This window comes from Tamandua tetradactyla, chromosome 2, assembly GCF_023851605.1.
Source record: "Tamandua tetradactyla isolate mTamTet1 chromosome 2, mTamTet1.pri, whole genome shotgun sequence".
Classification (NCBI taxonomy): Eukaryota; Metazoa; Chordata; class Mammalia; order Pilosa; family Myrmecophagidae; genus Tamandua; species Tamandua tetradactyla.
In genome coordinates, this window is record NC_135328.1 from 182,719,239 (window position 1) to 182,743,788 (window position 24,550).

Here is a 24,550-nt window from a genome sequence, read left to right on the forward strand (position 1 = left end):
GTTTTTTCAGTTTAGAACCTGTAAGATGTAAAAAGTGGGCTGTATACCAAAAAATACAATGCAATAGTACTTATATTTATGATTATCTATGTGGTTACCTTTACCGGATGTTTTTATTTCTTAATGCCACTTTGAACCACTGTCTAGCATCCTTTCCTTTCAAACTGAAGTATTCCCTTTAGCATTGCTCATAGGAAAGGTTTAGTGGGGAGAAACTTCTGCATCATTTATTTAACTGGGAATGTCTTAACTTTCCCTCATTTATGAAAGACAGTATCACCAGCTATAAAATTCTTTGTGGCAACTGTTTTTCCTTCATCACTTTAAATATTTCATTCCACTGCCACCTTGCCTCCGTGGTTTCTGATGAGAATTCATCTTGTAATCTTACGAAGAGTCCCTTTTCATAACATTTCTTTTCTCTTGCAACTTTCAAACTCTCTTCTCATCCTTGACATTTGAGAGTTTGACTGTTATATGTCTGAACATTCTTCTCTTCGAGTTTATCCTGTTTGCAGTTAAGAGTCACAAATGTGCATATTCATGTCTTTCATTAACTTTGGGAAATTTTCTACCATTATTTCTTTGAATACTCCTTCTGCCCCTTTCTTCTGTTTGTGTTCACCGTTGGCGGTTGAATGATATCCCACAGGTTTCTCAAACTGTTCACTTTCTTCATTCATTTTTCTTTCTGCTCCTCAGCCTGAATCATTTTAGTTGTCTTGACATTTGAATACACTGGTTTCCCTACTATTGGAAACTCTCTGTAGAATTTTTCATTTCAGTTGTGCTGGTCTTCAGTATTTCTGTTTGGTCCCACCCCCCTTTTTTTTTCTTTTAGTAAATGGGAATTTATTAGCTTATAAGCTTACAATTCTGAGGCTGTGAAACTGTCTAAATCTAGGCATCATCAAGACAATATATAGTTCCTGAAGACCAGTTGCCTGTGACCCTGGACTCCTGTCACATGACAAGGCATATGGCAGAGTTTCCTTGTCTCTGTTCCAGGTTTTGTTGCTTTCAGCTTCTTGCTTCTATGGCTTTCTCTTTGTCTGAATTTCATTCTCTTATAAAGTACTCCAGTAAAAGGATTAAGACCCACCCTGAATAGGTGGGTCACAGCTTAAGATCCTACTCATGTTTGGTTCCTTTTAAAATTTCTATTTCTTTATTGAGATTCTCATATTGTTCATTCATTGTTTTCCTCATATCCTTTAGTGCTTTCTCCCTGTTTTTTAAAAAACATTTTTATTTAAGAAAACAAACAATATACTAAAACTCACCAAAAATAGATATCTTCATTAGCTTGACCATAGGCATATTGAAATAAAATTTCTAATTAATCATTGTAAAGCCTGTTTGTATAATGTGTTTCATAAATCAATTTAAAATTAAAGCAAGGAAGGGAAAAAAATTTATAGATACAGATATCAGAATTTTTTGGATTCTAAATATTAAGTGCTATTTTGAATAACTATAAAATTGTGTGCATTCTTGAAATATCAGGTAAAAAGCTACTACAATTATCAACTTTGCTGTAGTAATGAGTTATGTTACTAAATATTTTCAAATTTTTTATTTCAGGAATTTATTTCATCTAATATTACTATATCTGCCTGTAGTTTTTTTTACCATTTTTTTTGTTGTAAATTATATGTAATGTATATAATATATAATTTATATAATATAAAATATATGTGTGTATAAAGAAAAGAAAGAAAAAGCAGTAATTTCCAAAGCACACAAGCAGCTCCAGAACAGGTCCCAGAGTTTGTCATGGACTACCTCTTCTCAGATTTTTCTTTCTAGCTTCTCCAAAACACTGGAGACTTTACCAGAGTCATAATAATAGTATCATATGGTATCTGTCTTTTTGTGTCTGACTTATTTCATTCAGCATTATATCCTCAAGGTTTGTCCACATTGTCATAATTTCAAGGCATTATTTTGTCTAAATACTGCATAATATTTCATCATATGTATTTACCACATTTTGTTTATCCACTCTTCTGTTGATGGGCACCTAGATTGTTTCCATCTCTTGGCGATTGTGAATAATGCTGCTGTGAACATCGGTGTACAAATGTCTGTTCGTGTCACTGCCCTCAATTCATCTGGGTATATACTGAGTTTTGGTATTGCTGGGTCATAGGGCAACTCAGTATTTAATTTCCTGAGGAAATAATTTGTGCCAGTTTCTCCACATCCTCTCCAACATTTATGGTTTCCTGTTTGTTTAATAGCAGCTGTTCTTATAGGTATGGAGTGATATCTCATTGTCATCTTAATTTGCATTTCCCTTATAGCCAATGAAGATGAGAAGCTCTTCAGGTGCTTTTTTAGCTATCTTTATTCTTCAGAAAAATACCTATTCATTTCTCTGCCCATTTTATAATTAGGTTATTTGTTCTTTTGTTGTTGAGCTTTATAATTTCATTATGTATGCAAGATATCAAGCCTTTGTCCGATACGTGATTTCCAAATATTTTTTCCCATTGAGTTGACTGCCTCTTCACCTTTTTTTAACAAAGTCCTCTGAGGCAAAGAAACTCTCGATCCTAGGGAGTTCCTGTATGTCTGTTTTTTTCTTTCACAGTTTGTGCCATAGGTGTAAAGTTTGAGAATCTGCCTCCTGTTGTTAGATGTTGAAGATGTTCCCCTTCACTGGCTCTTACATTTAGGTCTTTAATCCATTTTGAATTAATTTTTGTATAGGATATAAGGTAGGGGTCCTCTTTCATTCTTTTGGCTATTGAAATCCAGTTCTCCCATGGCCACTTACTGAAAAGACTATTCTATCCCAATTCAGTGACTTTGGGGGCCTTATAAAAGATTAAATGCTCATAAATTTGGTGGTCAATCTCTGTACTCTTGATCCTCCTATTCCACTGGACAGTCCTTCTATCTTTGTGCCAGCACCATGCTGTTTTGACCACCATAGCTTTATAGTAAACTTTGAAGTCAGAAAGTGATAGTCCTCCCACTTTGCTCTTCTTTTTTAGGATATCTTTAGCTTGTTCAGGGTCTCCTTCCCTTCCATATAAATTTAATAACCATCTTTTCCAAGTCTTCAAAGTATGTTGTTAGGATTTTTATTGGTATTGCACTGAATCTGTGGATCATTTTGGGTAGAATTGACGTTTTGACGATATTCAACCTTTCTGTCCGTGAGCATCAAATATCTTTCCATCTAAGTAATTTTTTATTTCTTTTAGCAAAATTTTTTGTGATTTTGTGTATATAAGTCCTTGACATCCCAGGTTAGGCTTATTCCTAGATACCTGATTCTTTTGATTGCTCTTCTGGGTGGAAGTTTTTCCTTAGTTGCATTAGATAAGTCATTGCTTGTGTATAGGAACATTATTGATTTTTGTACATTAATCTTGTATCCTGCCACTTTGCTGAATTTGTTTATTAGCTCAAGTAGTTTTGCTATAGATTTCCCAGGGTTTTCTAAGTATATGATCATGTCATCTGCAAATAATGAAAGTTTTACTTCTTCCTTTACTATTTGGATGCCTTTTATTTTTTTCCCCTGTCTAATCGTTCCAGCTATATTTGTCATACAATGTTGAATGATAATGGTGACAATAGGCATTCTTATCTCGTTCCCAATCTCAAGAGGAATGCTTTCAGTTTCTCACCATTAAGCATGATACTGGCTGTGGGTTTTTCATATATGCACTTTATAATACTGAGAAAGTTTCCTTCAATTCCTAACTTTTGAAGTGTTTTTATCAGGAAAGGATATAGGATTTTATCGAATGCATTTTCAGCATCAGTTCATATGATCATCTGATTTTTCCCTTTTGACTTGTTAATGTGCTGTATTACATTGATTGATTTTCTTATGTTGAACTACCTTTGCATTCCCAGTATGAATCCCACTTGGTCATGGTGTACAATTCTTTTAATGTGGTGTTGTATAAAACTTACTAGTATTTACTAAGAATTTTCACATCTATGTTCATTAGAGAGATTGGTTTGTAGTTTTCTTTTCTTGTATCATCTTTATCTAATTTTGGTATTAGAGTGATGTTAGCTTCATAAAATGAGTTAGGTAAGCATTCGTTTTTCCTCAATTTTTTGGAAGAGTTTGAGCAAGATTGGTGTTAGTTCTTTTTTTTTTTTTAATTTTTAAAAATTTTTGATACATAACCACACACAAACATTCTTGCCATATGATCATTCGTTCTTGTTATATAATCAGTAACTCACAATATCATCACGTAGTTGTATGTTCATCATGATGATCATTTCTTAGAACATGTGCATCAATTCAGAAAAAGCAATAAAAAGAAAACAGAAAAAAATTCATACATACCATACCCCTTACCCCTCCCTTTCATTGATCACTAGCATTTCAGTCTACTAAATTTATTTAAACATTTGTTCCCCCTATTATTATTTATTTTTATTCCATATGTTTTACTCGTCTGTCCATAAGTTAGATAAAAGGAGCGCCAGACACAAGGTTTCAAATCACACAATCACATTGTGGAAGCTTTATCATTATACAATCATCTTCAAGAAACATGGCTACTGGAGAAAGTACTCATTTTCATATTCTTTGCTTTCGTATTTTGATCTTTGAATTAATGGTGCATCTTACAATCTTTGGTATCTCACTTTTATAACTGGCATTTATTTTTCTTTCCTAATTATATGTGAAATAACGGTGCTTCTTGCAATGAAAGGTGCCAAAAATTTGATCAGATGATTGTCAGATGCCTGCTATGGAGTAAATAACCAGTAAGAACTCTAGTGAGATGACTGGATCTGGTGAGAAAGGATCAAGCATCCCTTTTGACAGTGGGACTAAAAGGGAAACCTCAGCAAACTTTCAGATGAGGATAAAATAAAAAGGGAAAAAGAGTCTGCTGAAAGAATAATGTATTATCTGATGAAGCTACATTCTTATAAATTTTCTCTCAGTTAGTAATTTGTACAGGTAAAAATGTTAGCATCAAAGAGTATATTATATTTTAATTTCAATGACAATGCACAGAGGAAAGATGCGCATTGGAGAATGAGACCAGATTATGGACCCAGAGCCTTGATGTTGATGGGAGAAGTCCCCAAATCTATTGTACTATCATGTTGAGAGCATGTTCAAGAGGTTATATCAGGCACGTTTTGCATGAATATACTGTGGAAAATATCTGTCATTAAAGGGAAACTCAAAATAAAAATTTTATTTTTTTTTGTTTGGAAAAAAAAAAAAAGAAACATGGTACTGGAACACAGCTCTGCATTTTCAGGCAGTTCCCTCCAGCCTCTCCATTACACCTTAACTAAAAAGGGGATATCTATTTAATGCATAAGAATAACCTCCAGGATAACCTCTCGACTCTGTTTGGAATCTCTCAGCCATTAACACTTTATTTTGTCTCATTCCACTCTTCCCTCTTTTGGTCAGAAGATTTTCTCAATCCCTTGATGCTGATTCCCAGCTCATTCTAGGATTTCAGTCCCACATTGCCAGGAAGGTCCACACTCCTGGGTGTCATGTTCCACATAGGGAGGGAGAGGGCAGTGAGTTTGCTTGTTGTGTTGGCTGAGAGAGAGAGGCCACATCTGAGCAACAGAAGAAGTTCCCTTGGGGGTGACTCTTAGGCCTAATTTTAAGTAGATTTAACCTATCCTTTGTGGGTTAGGTTTCATATGAACAAAGCCCAAGATTGGGGGCCCAGCCTATAGCTTTGGTTGTCCACACTGTTTGTGAGAATATAAAGATTTCTTCACTTGGGGAAGTTGAATTTTCCCCCTTTCTCATCATTCCCCCAGGGGGACTTTGCAAATACTTCTTTATTCACTCTTCAAATCAATTGGTTCTTTTTGAAATGTTTGGTTAAATTCTCCTGTGACGCCATCTGGTCCTGGGCTTTTTCTTTTGTGGGAAGATTTTTGATGACTGACTAGATCTCTTTACTTGTAATTGGTTTGTTGAGATCTTTCTTCTTGAGTCAGTATAGATAAATCTTGTGTTTCTAGGAATTTGTCCAGTTCATGTAAGTTGTCTGGTTTGTTGGCATATAGCTGTTCATAATATTCTCTTATGATTTTTAAAATTTCTTCATGATCTGTGGTAATGACCCCACTCTCATTCCTGATTTTGTACCTTCTTGTTTTTTATACACTAGTCTAGCTAGAGGACCATCAATTTTATTGATTTTCTCAAAGAACCAACTTTTTGTTTTGTTGATTCTATTCTTTTTTTTTTTGAAGACTTAAATAATACACTAAACCAGTTACACCTAACATACATATATAGACCACTTCGTTAACAAATACAGAACATTCTTACATTGTTCTCCAGTTTGTTGATTTCTCCTTTAGTCTTTATTATTTCTCTTCTTTTATTTGCTTTTACGGTTAGTTTGCTAATCCTTCTCTAAATTCTCCAGGTGAACAGTTAAATCCTCAAGTTTTGCTCATTCTTGTTTTTTAATACAGGCATTTAGGGTAATAAATTTCCCTCTCAGCACTCCCTTTGCCACATCCCCTAAGTTTTGATGTGTTCTACTGTCATTATCTTTTGTCTCCAGATATTTACTGATTTTTCTAGCAATTTCTTCCTTGACGCCCTGATTATTTAAGAATATGTTGCTTTATCTCCATATCTTTGTAAAAGCTCTGGTTCTTTGATGATTATTAATTTCCAACTTTATTCCTTTATCTCCTTGTTGTGATTGGAGAAAGTGCTTTAGATAATTTCAATGTAACTAAATTTATGAAGACTCAGTTTGTGTCCCAGCATATGATCTATCCTGGAGAATGTTCCATGTGTGCTAGAGAAGAATGAATATACTGGTGTTTTGGGGTGTAATGATCTATATATGTCTATTAGATCTAATTCATTTTTCCCATTGTTTAGGGTCTCTGTTTCCTTATTGAGCCTCTGTGTGGATTGGGAGCATAAATATTTATGATTATTCTTTCTGATGAATTCTCCCTTTTATTAATACGTAGTGTCCTCCTTTGTCTCTTATGGCATCTTTAAATTTAACGTCTATTTTGTCTGATATTAGTATAGCTAGTCCCCTGCTTTCTTTTTGTTACAACTTCCATAAAAGATCTTTTTCCATCCTTTCACTTTCAGTCTGTGTCCTTGAGGCTAAGATGTGTCTCATTTAGGCAACATATAGATGAATTATGTTTTTTGATCCATTCTGCCAGTCTGTGTCTTTTAATTGGGGAGTTTAGTCCATTAACATTCAAACTAAAAAGCGGTTCTTGCCTCTCCTGTCTTGTCCTTTAATTTTTAATTTTTGCGGGGGATGGGAGGCGGTTCATGGTCCAGTAATTGAACCCAGGTCTCCCGCATAGAAGGCAAGCATTCTACCACTGAACCACCTGTGCACCCATGTCTTTTAGTTTTTATTTGTCAGATCCATATATTATTTTCATTTTCTCTCTCTTTTCCTTTAAATTACCTTTACTCATATTCTTCAATTCTGTGCCCTCTTCCAGACTTCGCTCCCTGTCTTTTATTATCAGCTGGCAAGGCTCCCTTTAGTATTTCTTGTAGGGCCAGTCTCTCGTTGACTAGTTCTCTCTTTCTTTGTCTTTAAAGATTTTAACTTTTCCCCTAGTTTTGAAGAATAACTTGGCTGGATAAAGAATTCTTGGTTAAAAGCCTTTCTCATTCAGGATCCTAAATATATCATAACGCTGCTTTCTTGCTTCCATGGTGCCTTTTCAGTAGTCTGAAGTCAGTCTTTTGTGTTTTCCCTTGTATATAATAGATTGCTTTTCTTTTCTTGCTTTCAGACTTTCTGTTCTCTTCAACATCTGACATTGTGATTAATATGTGTCTTATAGTAGGTCTGTTCAAATTTGTTCTGTTTGGAGTTTGCTGGTCTTTTTGACTTGCCGTTTTCTCTGATTATATCTTCAACTAATTTTCCCAACCCTTTACTTTTCTCTTTTTCTTCTGTGACAATGGTAATTCTTATATTTGTGTGCCTCTTATTGTCCATCATTTCTCTAAGATCCAGTTGCATTATTTCCATCTTTCTTGCCATTTGTTCTTTTGTGAGGTCTAGTTCACTTGTTCTGTCTTAGCTCACTTATTCTTCCTTCTGCTTCTTTGAATCTGCTATCCTGTGTCTCCATTACATTTTTAATTTGATCTGCTGTATCTTTCATTTGTGTGAGATCTGCCATTTTTCTGTTTAACCTCCTGAATTCTTCTTTCTGCTCTTGTAGTGTCTTCCTGATATCCTTTATTTCTTTATAAATATCCTTGAGTAGTTGTTCCATATTCTGTCCCTGCTGTGGAATTTTGATTTAGTTGTTTGGCTGGACCATTTCTGCTTGGATCTTCCTGTGCTTTGTGATTTTCTGTTGTGTTCGGGGCATTTGATTATCTTGATATGGTTACTTTGCAAGTTGGTTGCCTTCATTCTTCTCGAGTTTTGTATTTACTTGATTTTCACTGAATGTTTCCTTTTGTACTCTGTCGGTTATTCTCCACCAAATCAAGGTCCAGATCTCATGTTAGGGGTTACTGGTCAACTTAAGGGTCTGTTAGAAGCTAGGCTGGGTGCATGGGTTCTCCAGTAGCAAAACGGCTGACCACCACACAGGAGACCCAAGCTTGGCTACCAACCTGTTCACACAAACACACAAGAAGAACAATAACAAAGAAGATACTAATAAAAATATGAAACACAGAAACAAGAACAACAACAAAATACACCTCAACAGTAGTAGGCCCTAAAATCAAAAGGAGACACCCCAGGATATACTGGGAGTGAAGTCAAGCTGATGCCTACCAAAGGGATAGAAAATTTAAGAGAAAACGAATAATAGTAATATTAAAGATAGATGAAATGGAGTAATAAAAAATATGTTAAATGGAAAATAAATATATGAAATATCTTTAAAAATGAATAATTATACTACTAATAAACGTGTAAAAAGAATATATTTTTAAAAGGAGGAAAAGGAAAAAATACTAAGAAAAAAATAAAATAAAAATAAAAATAAAGAATTAGGCAGATAGGGAATTAGCTTGCCTGCACTTACCCCTTCTTCCCAGCAGGTGGTCTTCTCTCTCAGGCTTCCCCCTCCCCATCTAGTACAGTCCACCTGTACTTACTGGATGTGGCTAGCAGGTGGCGCTCCAAGTCTCATCATGCCTCAACCCCACCCCTCCTGCCTCGAGGTTGGCGGGCTCGACAGGCGGGCTGCTCCCTCTCTGGGGTGGCCTTTTGGCCTTCTCTCTTAGGGGGACTGTGGAGCTGACTAGCACCTGGAAAATCAGCTGATTCACAGCACTGGCAGGTCTCACAGGCACCACACCTACAGTCTAGCTATTCCCACACCTGTCTTGGTGATCACTCCAGTTGCCTTGAGGCCCAGCTCTGCTGTGGATGGTCATCCCTCCTCCAGTCACCCCACAGGTGCCATCCACTACGGCCATCTAGGAAGGTTTCCGCAGCCAGCAGCTGTGCAGGCTGGAGCCAAGGATGTTCACCTCCCTCTGCCACACCTCCCCCATGCACTGCAGTATGCCTGGTGGGGATTCCGGTCACCTGACTCACTCGTTCTCCCTGTCTAATCCTGCCAATGCTCTCCTCCCCAAAAACTGCCTAAAGACCCCCCTGATTTACTCACACCCCGGTACCTGCATTCCTAGTCATTTTCTTCCCGTCCTCTATCTTGTTTCATGGAGCACGTGTGAACTCACTGCATTCTACTCCGCCATCCTCCCGGCAGTCTCCATAAGCATGTTATCATTTATCTTTTATCTCCTTGAGCATGTTATCATTTTCTTTTCAAAGTCTTTGTCCAGTATCTCCAAAGTCTGACCATCTTCATTGATGGTTTCTGGATTTATCTCATTCTTTTGGGTGGGCTGTTATTTCCTCTTTGTCTTATAATCTTTTGTTGCACACTTTATTATTTCATATTATGCTGTGTTAACCCTAGGATTTAGTCCTTGAGCTATCTGTACCTTAAACTTGATTCTACATAGTGATGTGACAAAAATTTCCTTGAGGTAATTTCTTTGAGGAGATAAAAAAAAACAAACCAGTGTAAAATACACCTTTCACTGTCTTTGCAAATCACCTCTACATAAGGCTGGTGCTCTCCTTTGGTTGTTTAGCCTTCCTATCAAGTAGATCAGTCATAGAAGCATATGAGGTACATGGTCCTCTCAGTCTTTTCTGAGCCTTCTTCCTGTCCTGGCCTTGTACTTGCTTGTAGCCTTAGGAATTCCCCCATTTACAGGAATGTCCTGTAATGTCCGCTCTGCTTCCTATAAAATAGACCCCACACCTGAGGGCTTTATGATATGACTTAAAGCACATAATCCGTTTGCCCTAGGCTACTTTGACTTTGTTGTTTCTTATATTGTTTTAGGTGTCCACAAGCTGCTTCTGATTATAGAACAAGTTCTGATAGGGAAAGCCAGAGAGGAGTTCTCTGGTCCAGTCTTTCAGGCTATCATCCGTTAGATTGGTACTGACACAAAGGCACTGCAGTATGCACACAGGTATTATACTGCTCCCTCCAGAACAGTGCCTGGGACTGACAATCAGAATGCAGGCTGACTCCACACTGAAGGGGTGGGGTAAGAAAAGGGCTAGCAAGGGCATTATGAGGTTTTCATACCATTTTTCTTTTCTTTTTTAACCTTTTTTATTGTGAAATATAACATATTTTCAAAAACTCAATAAATTTCAAAGTACATTGTAACAGGCTGTCATAGAATAGATTTCAGAGTTTGGTATGGGTTATTGTTCCACAATTAACAGGTTTTTCTTTCTAGATGCTCTAAGACACTGGAGACAGAAAAAAGAATCATGGCTTTTAATATTTTATTTCTCTGATTACTCTAGGGATTTGAGTTATACACTCCAAAACTTTTGCAGTTTATTCTTGGTTAATGTTATAGAAACTGTGGAAACTTTCCAGATATACAGATTCCATTGCCCTCTCCTCTACCACTCCTCACAGTTGTAATTGAAAAAATCTCACAAGATAATGTTATAATTTTTACCTTAAATAACCATATATTTTTAAAAACATATTTACTCAGATGTTTACTCTTTCTGATGCTTTCATTCACTCCACAAATCCAAGATTCACTCTGCTATAATTTCCCTTTAGCCTAATGATCTTCCTTTAGCTTTTTTTGTAGTGCAGGTCTCCTGGCAACAGATTATCTTAGTTTCTATTTCTCGGAAAATCTCTTTATCTTGCCCTTATTCTTGAAGAATATTTTCATAGTATCAGTAGCTGGAGTTGACAGTTTTTTCTTTTAGCACTTTGAAAAGCTTGTTTCAATATCTTATGATCACAATCATTTTTTATGAGAAATGCATATTTTCCAGTTGATGATCCCTTGTATGTAAATATATTGTTGTTTTTCTCTCTGGCTGCATTCTATGTTTGATTTTCAATAGGTTGATTATGTTTTAGCTAAGCTTGATTTTCTTTGAATGAATCCTAATTGGGGTTCACTGAGCTTTTTGAATCTGCAAGTTTATTGCTTTCTCCAAATTGGATTCCAACATTTTCAGTTATCATTTTTACATACATATTTTTTCTACCGTTTTTGTCTTTTTCCTTTTATTCTGGAACTTCAACTATGTTAAAAATCAACTTTTTTTTTTTTTTTTTTTTGCTTTAGCTTGGAAAAGTTTTGTTCATCCATTTTTCAGTTCACTGATTCTTTCCTCTTTTATCTCCATTCTAATATTAAACCCATTCACTGCTTTTTTTTAGATACTCTATTTTTCAGTCTGAAAGGTTTTTTTTTGTTGTTGTTCTTTTTTAAATTCAAGAAATTGTAGATTTACAAGATCATGCAAAAAGTACAGAATTCCAATATACCACCCTCACAATGCAATTTTCTCAGTTATTAACACTTTGCTTCAGTGTGATACCTTTGTTACATTTGAAGAGATAGTATTATAATTATGCTATTAACTATACCCCATAGTTTACATTAGGGTTCACTCTTTCTGTTGTACAGTTCTATGGTTTAAAAAATTTTCATTCTGGTAACTTATATATACAACCTTGAACTTCCCATTTTATTACATTAAAAAATACAATAAAGTGGTGTTAATTGTATTCACAATATTGTGCTAACATCGTCATCATCCATCAGGAAAACTTGTCCATCACCCCAGACAGAAACTCTGTACCAGTTAAGCTTCAATGCCCCATTCCCTATCCCTACCCCAGCCTCTGGTATTCTGCCTTCTAGTGTCTGACTCTGAGTTTGCATATTCTAATTATTTCACATCAGTGAGATCATAGAATATTTGTCCTCTTATATTTGGTTTATGTCAGTCAATGTCTTCAAGATTAATCACACAGTCATATGTATCAGAACTTTGTTGCTTTTTGTGACTGAATAATGTTCTGTTGTATGTATATGCTACATTTTGTTTTTCCGTGCATTGTTGCTAGACAGTTGTGTTGCTTCCATCTTTTGGCAATTGTGAATAATGCCACTATGAATATTAGTGTGAAAATATCTATTCAAGTCCTTGCTTTCAATTCTTTTGGATATATACCTTGAAGCAGGATTGCTGGGACATATGCTAATTCTATACTAAAATTTCTGAGAAACCATTAAGCTGTTTTCCATAAAAACTGAGCTATTTTACATTTCCACCAACAATGATTAAGTGTTCCTATTTTTCTGTATTCTCTCCAACATTTGTTGTTTTCCATTTCCTTTTTTTAAGAAACATGGTTGCTTTATTGTGAGAATTTTTTCTGTGTACCAGAAATTTTTTTTGCATTTTTAAAAAATTTATGTATTAATTAAAAAAATAAAGAAACAAAATAAAACAACATCCATAATCAGTAATTCACAATGTCATCACTTAGTTGCATATCATCATTTCTTAGAACATTTGCATCGATTTAGAAAAAGAAATAAAAAGATAACAGAAAAAGAAATAAAACGATAACAGAGAAAAAAAAGTTATGCTTACCATACCCCTAACCCCTCGCTGTCACTGATCACTAGCATTTAAACTAGATTTATTGTAGCGTTTGTTCCCCCTATTATTTATTTTTATTCCATATGTTCTACTCCTTTGTTGACAAGGTAGATAAAAGGAGCATCAGACACAAGGTTTTCACAATCACACAGTCACATTGTGACAGCTGTATCATTATTCAGTCATCCTCAAGAAACATGGCTACTGGAACACAGCTCTACATTTTCAGGCAGTTCCCTCCAGCCTCTCCATAACATCTTGAATAACAAGATGATATCTACTTGATGCATAAGAGTAACCTCCAGGATAACCTCTTGACTCTGGAATCTCTCAGCCATTGACACTTTGTCTCATTTCCCTCTTCCCTCTTTTGGTCGAGAAGATTTTTTCAATCCCTTGATGCTAAGTCTCAGCTCATTCTAGGGTTTTTCTCAATCCTTTGATGCTGAGTCTCCATTCATTCCAAGATCTCTGTCCCACGTTGCCAGGAAGGTCCACACCCCTGGGAATCATGTCCCACATAGAGAGGGGTAGGGAGGTGAAACTGCTTGTTGTGTTGGCTGGAGAGAGGAGCCACATCTGAGCAACAAAAAAGGCTCTCTTGGGGGTGACTCTTAGGCCTAAATTTTAAGTAGACTTGACCTATTCTTTGCAGAGTTAAGTTTCATGTGAACAAACCCCAAGACTGGGGGCTCTGCCTATAGCTTTGGTTGTCCACACTGCTTGTGATAATATCAGGAATTCAACTTGGGGAAGTTGAATTTCTCCCCATTCTCACCACTCCCTGAAGGGGGCTTTGCAGATACTTTTCCATTCACTGATTGAATCACTCTGGGATTCATCGGGACATCACTCTGGACAAACCAGCAAAATCTCATGTCCTACCTGATATTCCAAGTACTTATGATGTTCAATCAAACTATCTACATAAGTTATATTAGGAAATGCACTACTCAAAATATAAATTTTGTACCACATAAACATTTTTTGCTTTAGTGTCACGCAGAAGGTGACATTTTAAAACATTAATTACCATCTATTTTCAGTACCCTGCAATAATGACATTCCTTTATTCTTCCTCATGCAAAGACATTAGTAAAATTATACCTTGTACATTTCACTATTATTATACACTCTAGGCATTCCTAGATTATACCATCTCAATCTTTAACATCTTTCTTTCTGATTTCATTTATGTCCTCAGCCCTTCTCCCTCTATCATTCTCACATGCAGCTTCATTCAGTGTTTTAACATAATTGTATTACAGTTAGGTAGTATTGTGCTGTCCATTTCTGAGTTTTTCTTTCCAGTCCTGTTGCACAGTCTGTATCCCTTCAGCTCCAATTACCCAATATCTTACCCTACTTCTATCTCCTGATGGTCTCTGTTATGAACAAAATATTCCAAGTTTATTCACTAATGTCAGTTCATATCAATGAGACCATACAGTATTTGTCCTTTAGTTTTTGGCTAGTCTCACTCAGCATAATGTTCTCAAGGTCCATCCATGTTGTTATATACTTCATAAATTTATTCTGTCTTACAGCTGCATAATATTCCATCATATGTATATACCACAGTTTGTTTAGCCACTCGTCTGTTGATGGACATTTTGGTTGTTTCTATCTCCTTGCAATTGTAAATAATGCTGCTATAAAAATTGGTGTACAAATGTCCGTTTGTGTCTTTGCCCTTATGTCCTCTGAGTAGATACCTAGCAATGGTATTGCTGGGTCGTATGGCAATTCTATATTCAGCTTTTTGAGGAACTGCCAAAGTGCCTTCCACAAAAGTGCCTTCCACAGCGATTGCACCATTTGACAATCCCACCAACAGTGAATAAGTGTGCCTCTTTCTCCACATCCTCTCCAGCACTTGTCATTTTCTGTTTTGTTGATAATGGCCATTCAGGTGGGTGTGAGATGATATCTCATTGTGGTTTTGATTTGCATTTCTCTAATGGCCAGGGACATTGAGCATCTCTTCATGTGTCTTTTGGCCGTTCGTATTTCCTCTTCTGAGAAGTGTCTGTTCAAGTCTTCTTTCCATTTTGTAATTGGGTTGGCTGTTTTTTTGTTGTTGAGTTGAACAATCTCTTTATAAATTCTGGATACTAGACCTTTATCTGATATATCATTTCCAAATATTGTCTCCCATTGTGTAGGCTGTCTTTCTACTTTCTTGATGAAGTTCTTTGATGCACAAAAATGTTTAATTTTGAGGAGCTCCCATTTATTTATTTCTTTCTTGAGTGCTCTTGCTTTAGGTTTAAGGTCCATAAAACTGCCCCCAATTGTAAGATTCAAAAGATATTTCCCTACATTTTCCTCTAACTGTTTTATGGTCTTAGACCTAATGTTTAGATCTTTGATCCATTTTGAGTTAACTTTTGTATACGGTGTGAGATATGGGTCCTCTTTCATTCTTTTGCATATGGATATCCAGTTCTCTAGGCACCATTTATTGAAGAGACTGTTCTATCCCAGGTGAGTTGGCTTGACTGCCTTATCAAAGATCAAATGTCCGTAGATGAGAGGGTCTATATCTGAGCACTCTATTCGATTCCATTGGTTGATATATCTTTATGCCAGTACCATGCTGTTTTGACCACTGTGGCTTCATAATACGCCTTAAAGTCCGGCAGCGCGAGACCTCCAGCTTCGTTTTTTTTCCTCAAGATACTTTTAGCAATTTGGGGCACCTTGCCCTTCCAGATAAATTTGCTTATTGGTTTTTCTATTTCTGAAAAATAAGTTGTTGGGATTTTGATTGGTATTGCATTGAATCTGTAAATCAATTTAGGTAGGATTGACATCTTAACTATATTTAGTCTTCCAATCCATGAACACAGTATGCCCTTCCATCTATTTAGGTCTTCTGTGATTTCTTTTAACAATTTTTTGTAGTTTTCTTTGTATAGGTCTTTTGTCTCTTTAGTTAAATTTATTCCTAAGTATTTTATTCTTTTAGTTGCAATTGTAAATGGAATTCGTTTCTTGATTTCCCCCTCAGCTTGTTCATTACTAATGTATAGAAATGCTACAGATTTTTGAATGTTGATCTTGTAACTTTCCACTTTGCTGTACTCATTTATTAGCTCTAGTAGTTTTGCTGTGGATTCTTGAGGGTTTTCGACATATGGTATCATATCATCTGCAAACAGTGATAGTTTTACTTCTTTCTTTCCAATTTTGATGCCTTGTATTTCTTTTTCTTGTCTAATTGCTCTGGCTAGAACTTCCAACACAGTGTTGAATAACAGTGGTGATAGTGAACATTCTTGTCTTGTTTCTGATCTTGGGGGGAAAGTTTTCAGTTTTTCCCCATTGAGGATGATATTAGCTGTGGGTTTTATCATATTTTCCCTTTATCATTTTAAGGAAATTCCCTTGTATTCCTATCCTTTGAAGTGTTTTCAACAGGAAAGGATGTTGAAGTTTGTCAAATGCCTTCTCTGCGTCAATTGAGATGATCATGTGATTTTTCTGCTTCGATTTGTTGATATGGTGTATTACATTAATTGATTTTCTTATGTTGAACCATCCTTGCATACCTGGGATGAATCCTACTTGGTCATGATGTATAATTCTTTTAATGTGTTACTGGATTCAATTTGCTAGAATTTTGTTGAGGATTTTTGCATCTATATTCATTAGAGAGATTGGTGTGTAGTTTTCTTTTTTTGTAATATCTTTGCCTGGTTTTGGTATGAAGGTAATGTTGGCTTCATAGAATGAATTAGGTAGCTTTCCCTCCACTTCAATTTTTTTTGAAGAGTTTGAGCAGAGTTGGTACTAATTCTTTCTGGAATGTTTGGTAGAATTCACATGTGAAGCCATCTGGTCCTGGACTTTTCTTTTTGGGAAGCTTTTTAATGATTGATTCAATTTCTTTACTTGTGATTGGTTTGTTGAGGTCATCTATTTCATCTTGAGTCGAAGTTGGTTGTTCTTAGTATCCTGTTGTAACCTCCTTTATTTCTGTGGGGTCAATGGTTATGTCTCCTCTTCCATTTCTGATCTTATTTATTTGCATCCTCTCTCTTCTTCTTTTTGTCAATCTTGCTAAGGGCCCATCAATCTTGTTGATTTTCTCATAGAACCAACTTCTGGTTTTATTGATTTTCTCAGTTGTTTTCATGTTCTCAATTTCATTTATTTCTGCTTTAATCTTTGTTATTTCTTTCCTTTTGCTTGCTTTGGGATTAGTTTGCTGTTCTTTCTCCAGTTCTTCCAAGTGGACAGTTAATTCCTGTATTTTTGCCCTTTCTTCTTTTTTGATATAGGCATTTAGGGCAATAAATTTCCCTCAACCCACTAGTTGTTTAAACGTGTGTTGTTGAGCCTCCACATATTTGTGAATTTTCTGGCACTCTTCCTATTATTGATCCAGCTTCATTCCCTTATGATCTGAGAAAGTGTTTTGTATGATTTCAATCTTTTTAAATTTGTTGAGACTTGCTTTGTGACCCAGCATATGGTCTGTCTTTGAGAATGATCCATGAGCACTTGAGAAAAACGTGTATCCTGCTGTTGTGGGGTGTAATGTCCTATAAATGTCTGTTATGTCTAACTCATTTATTGTAATATTCAAATTCTCTGTTTCTTTATTGATCCTCTGTCTAAATGTTCTGTCCATTGATGAGAGTGGGGAATTGAAATCTCCAGCTATTATGGTAGATGTGTCTATTTCCCTTTTCAGTGTTTGCAGTGTTTGCCTCATGTATTTTGGAGCATTCTGGTTCGGTGCATAAATATTTATGATTGTTATGTCTTCATGTTGAATTGTTCCTTTTATTAGTACGTATCCTTCTTTGTCTCTTTTAACTGTTTTACATTTGAAGTCTAATTTGTTGGATATTAGTATAGCTACTCCTGCTCTTTTCTGGTTGTTATTTGCATGAAGTATCTTTTCCCAACCTTTCACTTTCAACCTATATTTATCTTTGGGTCTAAGATGTGTTTCCTGTAGACAGCATATATAAGGATCCTGTTTTTTAATCCATTCTGCCAGTCTATGTCTTTTGATTGGGGAGTTCAATCCATTAACATTTAATGTTATTACTGTTTGGGTAGAACTTTCCTCTACCATTTTGCCTTTTGTATTTTATATGTCATATCTAATTTTCCTTCTTTCTACACTCTTCTCCACACCTCTCTCTTCTGTCTTTTTATATCTGTCTCTAGTGCTCCCTTTAGTATTTCTTGCAGAGCTAGTCTCTTGGTCACCAATTCTCCCAGTGATTTTTTTGTCTGAAAATGTTTTAATTTCTCCCTCATTTTTGAAGGACAATTTTGCTGGGTGTAAAATTCTTGGTTGGCAGTTTTTCTCTTTCAGTAGTTTAAATATATCATCCCACTGTCTTCTCTCCCGCATGGTTTCTGCTGAGAAATCTACACATAGTCTTATTGGGTTTCCCTTGTATGTGATGGATTGTTTTTCTCTTGCTGCTTTCAAGATCCTCTCTTTCTCTTTGACCTCAGACATTCTGACTTGTAAGTATCTTGGAGAACGTTATTTGGATCTATTCTCTTTGGGGTATGCTGCACTTCTTGGATCTGTAATTTTAGGTCTTTCATAAGAGTTGGGAAATTTTCAGTGATAATTTCCTCCATTAGTTTTTCCCCTCCTTTTCCCTTCTCTTCTCCTTCCGGGACACCCACAACACGTATATTGTGCACTTCATATTATCATTCAGTTCCCTGAGTCCCTGCTCATATTTTTCCATTTTTTCCCCTATAGTTGCTGTATCTTGTCGGATTTCAGATGTTCCGTCCTCCAGTTCAGAAATCCTATGTTCTGTCTCTCGAAATCTACCATTGTAGGTTTCCATTGTTTTTTTCATCTCTTCTACTGTCTTTCATTCCCATAAGTTCTGTGATTTGTTTTTTCAGACTTTCAGTTTCCTCTTTTTGTTCTTTCCTTGCCTTCTTCATACCCTCCCTCAATTCATTGATTTGGTTTTTGAAGAGGTTTTCCATGTCTGTTCATACATTCTGAATTAATTGTTTCAGCTCCTGTATCTCATTTGAATTGTTGGTTTGTTCCTTTGACTGGGCCATATCTTCAGTTTTCCTAGTGTGATTTGTTATTTTTTGCTGGCGTCTAGGCATTTAATTACCTTCATTAGTTTATTCTGGAGATTGCTTTCACTTCTTTTATCTAGGGTTTTCTTACTGGATGAATTTGTTGTCTGTCTGTTCTTTGACATTCTGTTCAGCTTTATCTGGACCTTTAGCTTAAGTTTTGTTTAACAGAGGAGAATTTTTCAGTTCTTGTTTTCTTGTTTCTTGCCTTGCTTGTGTGGTGCCTTTCCCCACACACACTTAGGAGGGTCTACTTAAATATTATATACCCCAGCCAGATTTTCCCAGACCAAACTGGCCTCCTATAAGGAGGAAAGAGTCACCTGCGTCGGTTTTCCCTGAGGGTGAGACCCAGCAGGTTGAAAGACTTTCCTGTGCAGTCTCTGGACTCTGTTTTTCTTACTCTGCCCTGTTTGTGGTGCTTTTCTCACTGCAGGTCCCACCAGCATAAGATGATGCCATACCTTTAATTTTGACAGACTCTTCCAGCTGGGAGTGTGGTGGAGACAGAGAGATTGTAGGCTGGTTTTAAGGGCTTCGAATTACCAAGCCCTGGTGTCTAAATTCCTTGATGGAGGGATTCCACCTGAGTGGGACTTCACCCCTCCCCTGGGTGGGGTGACAAGATACAGCAACTATAGGGGACTAAATCCGACAAGATACAGCAACTATAGGGGAAAAAATGGAAAAATATGAGCAGGGACTCAGGGAACTGAATGATAATATGAAGTGCACAATATACGTGTTGTGGGTGTCCCGGAAGGAGAAGAGAAGGGAAAAGGAGGGGAAAAACTAATGGAGGAAATTATCACTGAAAATTTCCCAACTCTTATGAAAGACCTAAAATTACAGATCCAAGAAGTGCAGCGTACCCCAAAGATAAGCCCCCAAAAGAGCTCACTTCTGCCTATGCCTGGGGCAGTTGCAGCCTGAAAAGTCCTTCCGCTGTATCCAGAGACAATCAAGCCTTTTAGATACACAGCCACAAAAACCTCTGTTTCCTTCTTTTTTTTCCCCCTTTTTCTGTCAGTCCTGCCCCCTTGGCGCCGGGGCAAAAATGAGCAACCTCCACTTTGATCAGGTTCACCTAAGCTAGGGGCGTATTTTTAGTAGTCAGAATTTGTTAATTAGTTCCACAGTTGGCGTTTGATTGTGCCCAGTTCCTGCTGCTGGTAAAGTCCTTTCCTTTCCCCTCTGGGAAGTCTCCTGTGGGGGAGGGGCGCTGGCTGCCGCAGCTTTGGGAACTCATGGTTCTGGGGGGTGCTCGCAGCCGGTCCAGCTGGTCCAGACTGGGGTACGCTGTGTGTCTGGTCACTATCGTGGCTCCAGGAGCTGTTCTGTACTGTTTCTGGTTATTTAGTAGTTGTTCTGAAGGACAAACTAAAATGCGCACGTTGTGAAGCCGCCATCTTGACTCGGAAGTATACACTCTATTTTTGATTCTCTTCACTCCTACTTTTGAACCCTTTTTCATTTTTTCCTAACCCTCAATGTGTACCCAGTGCGTTAATGCTGCAGTTTAGCTTCTAGGGGTAACCTTAGTCTTTTCCCTTTTTCATTTCAATCAAGATGTCTATTCTCTATCTTCTTAACAAATGTATTATCTAATCAAAGAAATTCATGCTGAGGATTATATAATCAGTAGATTAATCTCAGAAATTTGTCTCAGTGAAATTGCTCTTTGCTTATCCAGTATGATCTCTTTAAAATGCATGTTCAGTTGAGATTGTGTTGAACACTTTTTTTTTTTTACCAGAGAGAAAATATAAATGGAACTAGCCTCATAGTTACAAATTATTTATATCTGCCCATCTTTAACTTTCACAATTGATGTTGAACTATCTTGATGGCTCAGTAATGTAATAATCATTTCTTGGAAAAGGGAGATGAGTTCTCATAATCTAGATCCAAAATCCTAAATGCAAAAATCCTTCCATATTGTTTTGACACCCATGTTAGATGTGTAAGCAGTGCATATGAAGTTGTTCTAGTCAGTTCTTTAGTAGTCAAAGGGAAAAAAATAAAATGACAGCTGAGAAGCTTAAACTAGAGATAGTTTTTTTCCTCCCTCAGATAAAAATCTGAGCTGATAGATGGGTCGGGAGATAAATAGCTCTGTTCCACAAGGATATTCAGATGTTCACCTTCTCTCTAATGTTCTTTTTCCATTATACCCCAGGATATTACCCTCTGTTTTATGGTTAAGCAAGATCACCACCACCCTGTCTTACTCAAGCCTGTAATAAGAAGAAAGAAAATGGAGGGCAAAAAGTTTATTTTACAGGCATGACCCAGAAGTTGCACTTATCACCATTGCTCACATTCCATTGGTTACACCTTAATCACATGACTACGATTAGATGCATACGAGTCTGAAAAATGTAGTCTCTAACTGGGCAGCCTTCAGTCAATAATTATAGAGTTCTGTTACTAAAATGAGAAAGGGGAGGATTTATATTACAGGACCATTAACAGGCTGCATTGTAGAAGTTTATCTACAATTTTTGTGAACCTATACCACAAGCAATTACAAGAGTTGGTATGAAGTTGCTTACCTATGGACTTTGTAATAGTAATTCAGGGTATATTAATATACTCGAGATTTCAATACCATTTCAAATCATTTTCGTAAATAAAGCAGAAAAGTGGATATGGGAGAATTTAATGAAATCCCTTCAAACTGTGTTAAAATTGCTGGATATGTAAGCTAATAATTATTTATTTTGTTCTTATATTTTAGGCCTCAACTCCATATAGCATAGATTCAGATTCTTTGGGAATGGAGTGTATTATTTCGGGAAGTGCCTCTCCAACTCTGGCAATCAACACTGTGACTAACAAAGTAATTTCATTTTTTAAATGCTTTTGATAATGTCATTGAGTGATGTATTTAATTTGTCTTTATAACAATAATGGAACTATATATTGTTGAGTTTAATGATATAAATTTGGCCACCCCATGCATGGCAGCTTGAAAGAGAAATCTAGAATGTTTTGAGATATGCACAAGTTAGAAGAAAGTATTTTTCAGGAGAAATCAGAAGGTGCTTATTGAGAAACTGTACTAATTTAAATTCTTGTTTTTGCCAGTTCCCATGGATAGAAACAGAATTTCAGAGCCAGTTTTTTATTGAATCAGTTTGTATCAAAAGCACTGATTACCTCCCAAATATGTAGTGGGAAAAATTTGTCATATTTCCAGGGAGTTGATAGAATATGATAAAATAAGTAATTTGAACAACCTCATAGGGTTTGGTGATCGACCTGTTTTCATGATGCCTGAGTCTAGATACTGTATACCCGGTTGTAGTATGTACTGGTCTGCTGCAGTTTTTGTGATGCAAGGCTCAAAACTCTACCAGGTGATTGCATACCTAGTAGAATCATGTTTCTTCTTTACAGTATAATGTCTAAATTTCACATCTCAAAACCCTGAGAAGTCTTTGGGAAATTCATAATTAAATTTCAGTTCTCAGAATTTATTTCTTCCTCTCCTAGGCATGAGCATCTTGAAGCCATACCTCTTTGAAACTCATGTTCACACTCTCTTCCAACCTTGTTTTTACCCTCTTCCTTTAGTTTTTATCTGTTTTTCCTCTCTCTGACACTGACTTGCTGTTCTTTCTCTGTCTTATTTCCCTCTTTCTCACACCTTAACATGCATACATATACCATTAAACCAATATAGGACACATAGGATATTTTTATTTGTAAAACGAAAGATTATAATTAAACAGAGAGAAGACATTATTTTCAGGGTAACATAATCAGATTGACAATTTAGAAAGGAAATTGGTAGTCAAGGTATAGAGTAATGATTATCCAAACAGCAATCTATGAAATGATTCCATCAGAATCACTTAAGGAGCCTTGTGTGTCTGTGTGTGTGTTTGGTGATGGTTGTAATTCCAGGATTCTGTTGCAGATCTACCAAATCAGCGACTTTCTTCTTATGGATAGAGCCCAGGAATCTGTACTTTTAAAAATTATCCTTATTGATGTCCACCTAGACTTGAGCATTTCTGGTGAAGCATATGGGTTAAAATTAGAAATATCCAATACTTGTTTTGTGTTGGCCTAAATAGGAGATGTTGAAGGGCTAACCACAGATGGCATGGCTATTAGGAAACAGGAGGAAATTCTAGGATTTTCTGAACAAGTGGATGGTAGTTAAAGGAGCTGGAGTTATTGGACTTCTTTTCCAGGTATGGTGGAATACCTAGAATCTCTCTAGGACAATGAAAAATCTGTGTAAAATACCTGCCTCCCCCCAAATGAGGGAGAAGCAGTGGAGAACAACATAGTGAAGATATCAGGGGCCAAGATCCCAGAGTAAAAGGAAACACATTGAGATAAGCCCTGCAATTTTTTTTTTTCCCGTAAGACATTTCCCAGTTCTCAGTGCAGGACATAGTGGCTGAATAGAAAGGAGCAGGCTAGAGTTTTTTTGTTTTTGTTTGTTTTTTATATTTTTATTGACAAATCTTCACACACAGTTCATACATGGTGAACAATCAGTGGCTCATAGTATCATCACATAGTTGTGTATTCATCATGATAATCATGTTTTGAACATTTATATCACTGCAGGAAAAAAATAAATAAAAAGAAACAAGAAAAGATTCATACATCCCATACAACTCACCCCTCCCTCTCATTGACCACTAGTATTTCAATCTGCAATTTATTTTACCCTTTAGCTCCTTATTATTTATTTATTTATTTTCCATATTTTTTTACTCATCTGTCCATAACATGGATTATAGGAGCATCAGACACAAGGTTTTCACAATCACACAGTTACGTTGTAAAAGTTCTATCGTTATATAATCATCTTCAAAAATTGAGGCTATTAGAACACAGCTCACCAGTCAGGTACTTCCCTCCAGCCACTCCAACACACCATAAACTAAAAAGAGATTTCTGTATAATGCATACGAATAACATCCAGGATGACCTCTTGACTCTCTTTGAAATCTGTCAGCCACTGAACCTTTATTTTGTCTCATTTCTCTCTTCCTTCTTTTGATCAAGAAGGCTTTTTCAATCCCATGATGCTGGGAGATTTAATACCTCTGGGAATCACGTCCCACGTAGTGGGGGGGGGGGTAGTAAGTTCACCTGCCTAGTTGGCTTAGAGAGCGAGGCCACATCTGAGCAACAAAAGAGATTTTCTTAGGGGTGATTTTTAGGCCTAATTTTAAGTAGGCTTACCCTATCCTTTGCAGGAATAAGTTTTATAGGGGCGAACTGGAAGATCGAGGCCTCAGCCTATTGATTTACCTGTCCCCACTGCTTGTGAAAATATGAGAAATTCTCCAAATGGGCAAGTTGAATATTTCCTCCTTTCTCCCCAGTCCCCCAAGGGGCCTTTGCAAATACTTCTTTATTCATTGCCCAAAGTACTCTGGGATATGTCGGGGCATCACACTCACTAAGACAAACCGGTAAGATTACGTGCCATATTCAAGATTCCATGTACTACA

At 36.5% G+C, this 24,550-nt stretch overlaps 1 protein-coding gene across 4 annotated transcripts in view; it reads left to right on the forward strand.

Annotated features, from left to right (window-relative positions):
* The window catches only part of FOXJ3 (forkhead box J3), a 216,204-nt gene that overhangs the window by 150,951 nt on the left and 40,703 nt on the right, over nt 1-24,550 (forward strand). For 3 of the 4 annotated variants that reach the window (XM_077150035.1, XM_077150037.1, XM_077150036.1), the window contains exon 6: nt 21,805-21,906. The exons of the other annotated variant lie outside the window; for it this stretch is intronic. In XM_077150035.1, the coding sequence (XP_077006150.1) occupies nt 21,805-21,906 (102 nt within the window). The remainder of the gene's footprint in view (nt 1-21,804; nt 21,907-24,550) is intronic. 4 annotated transcript variants of the gene reach the window in all.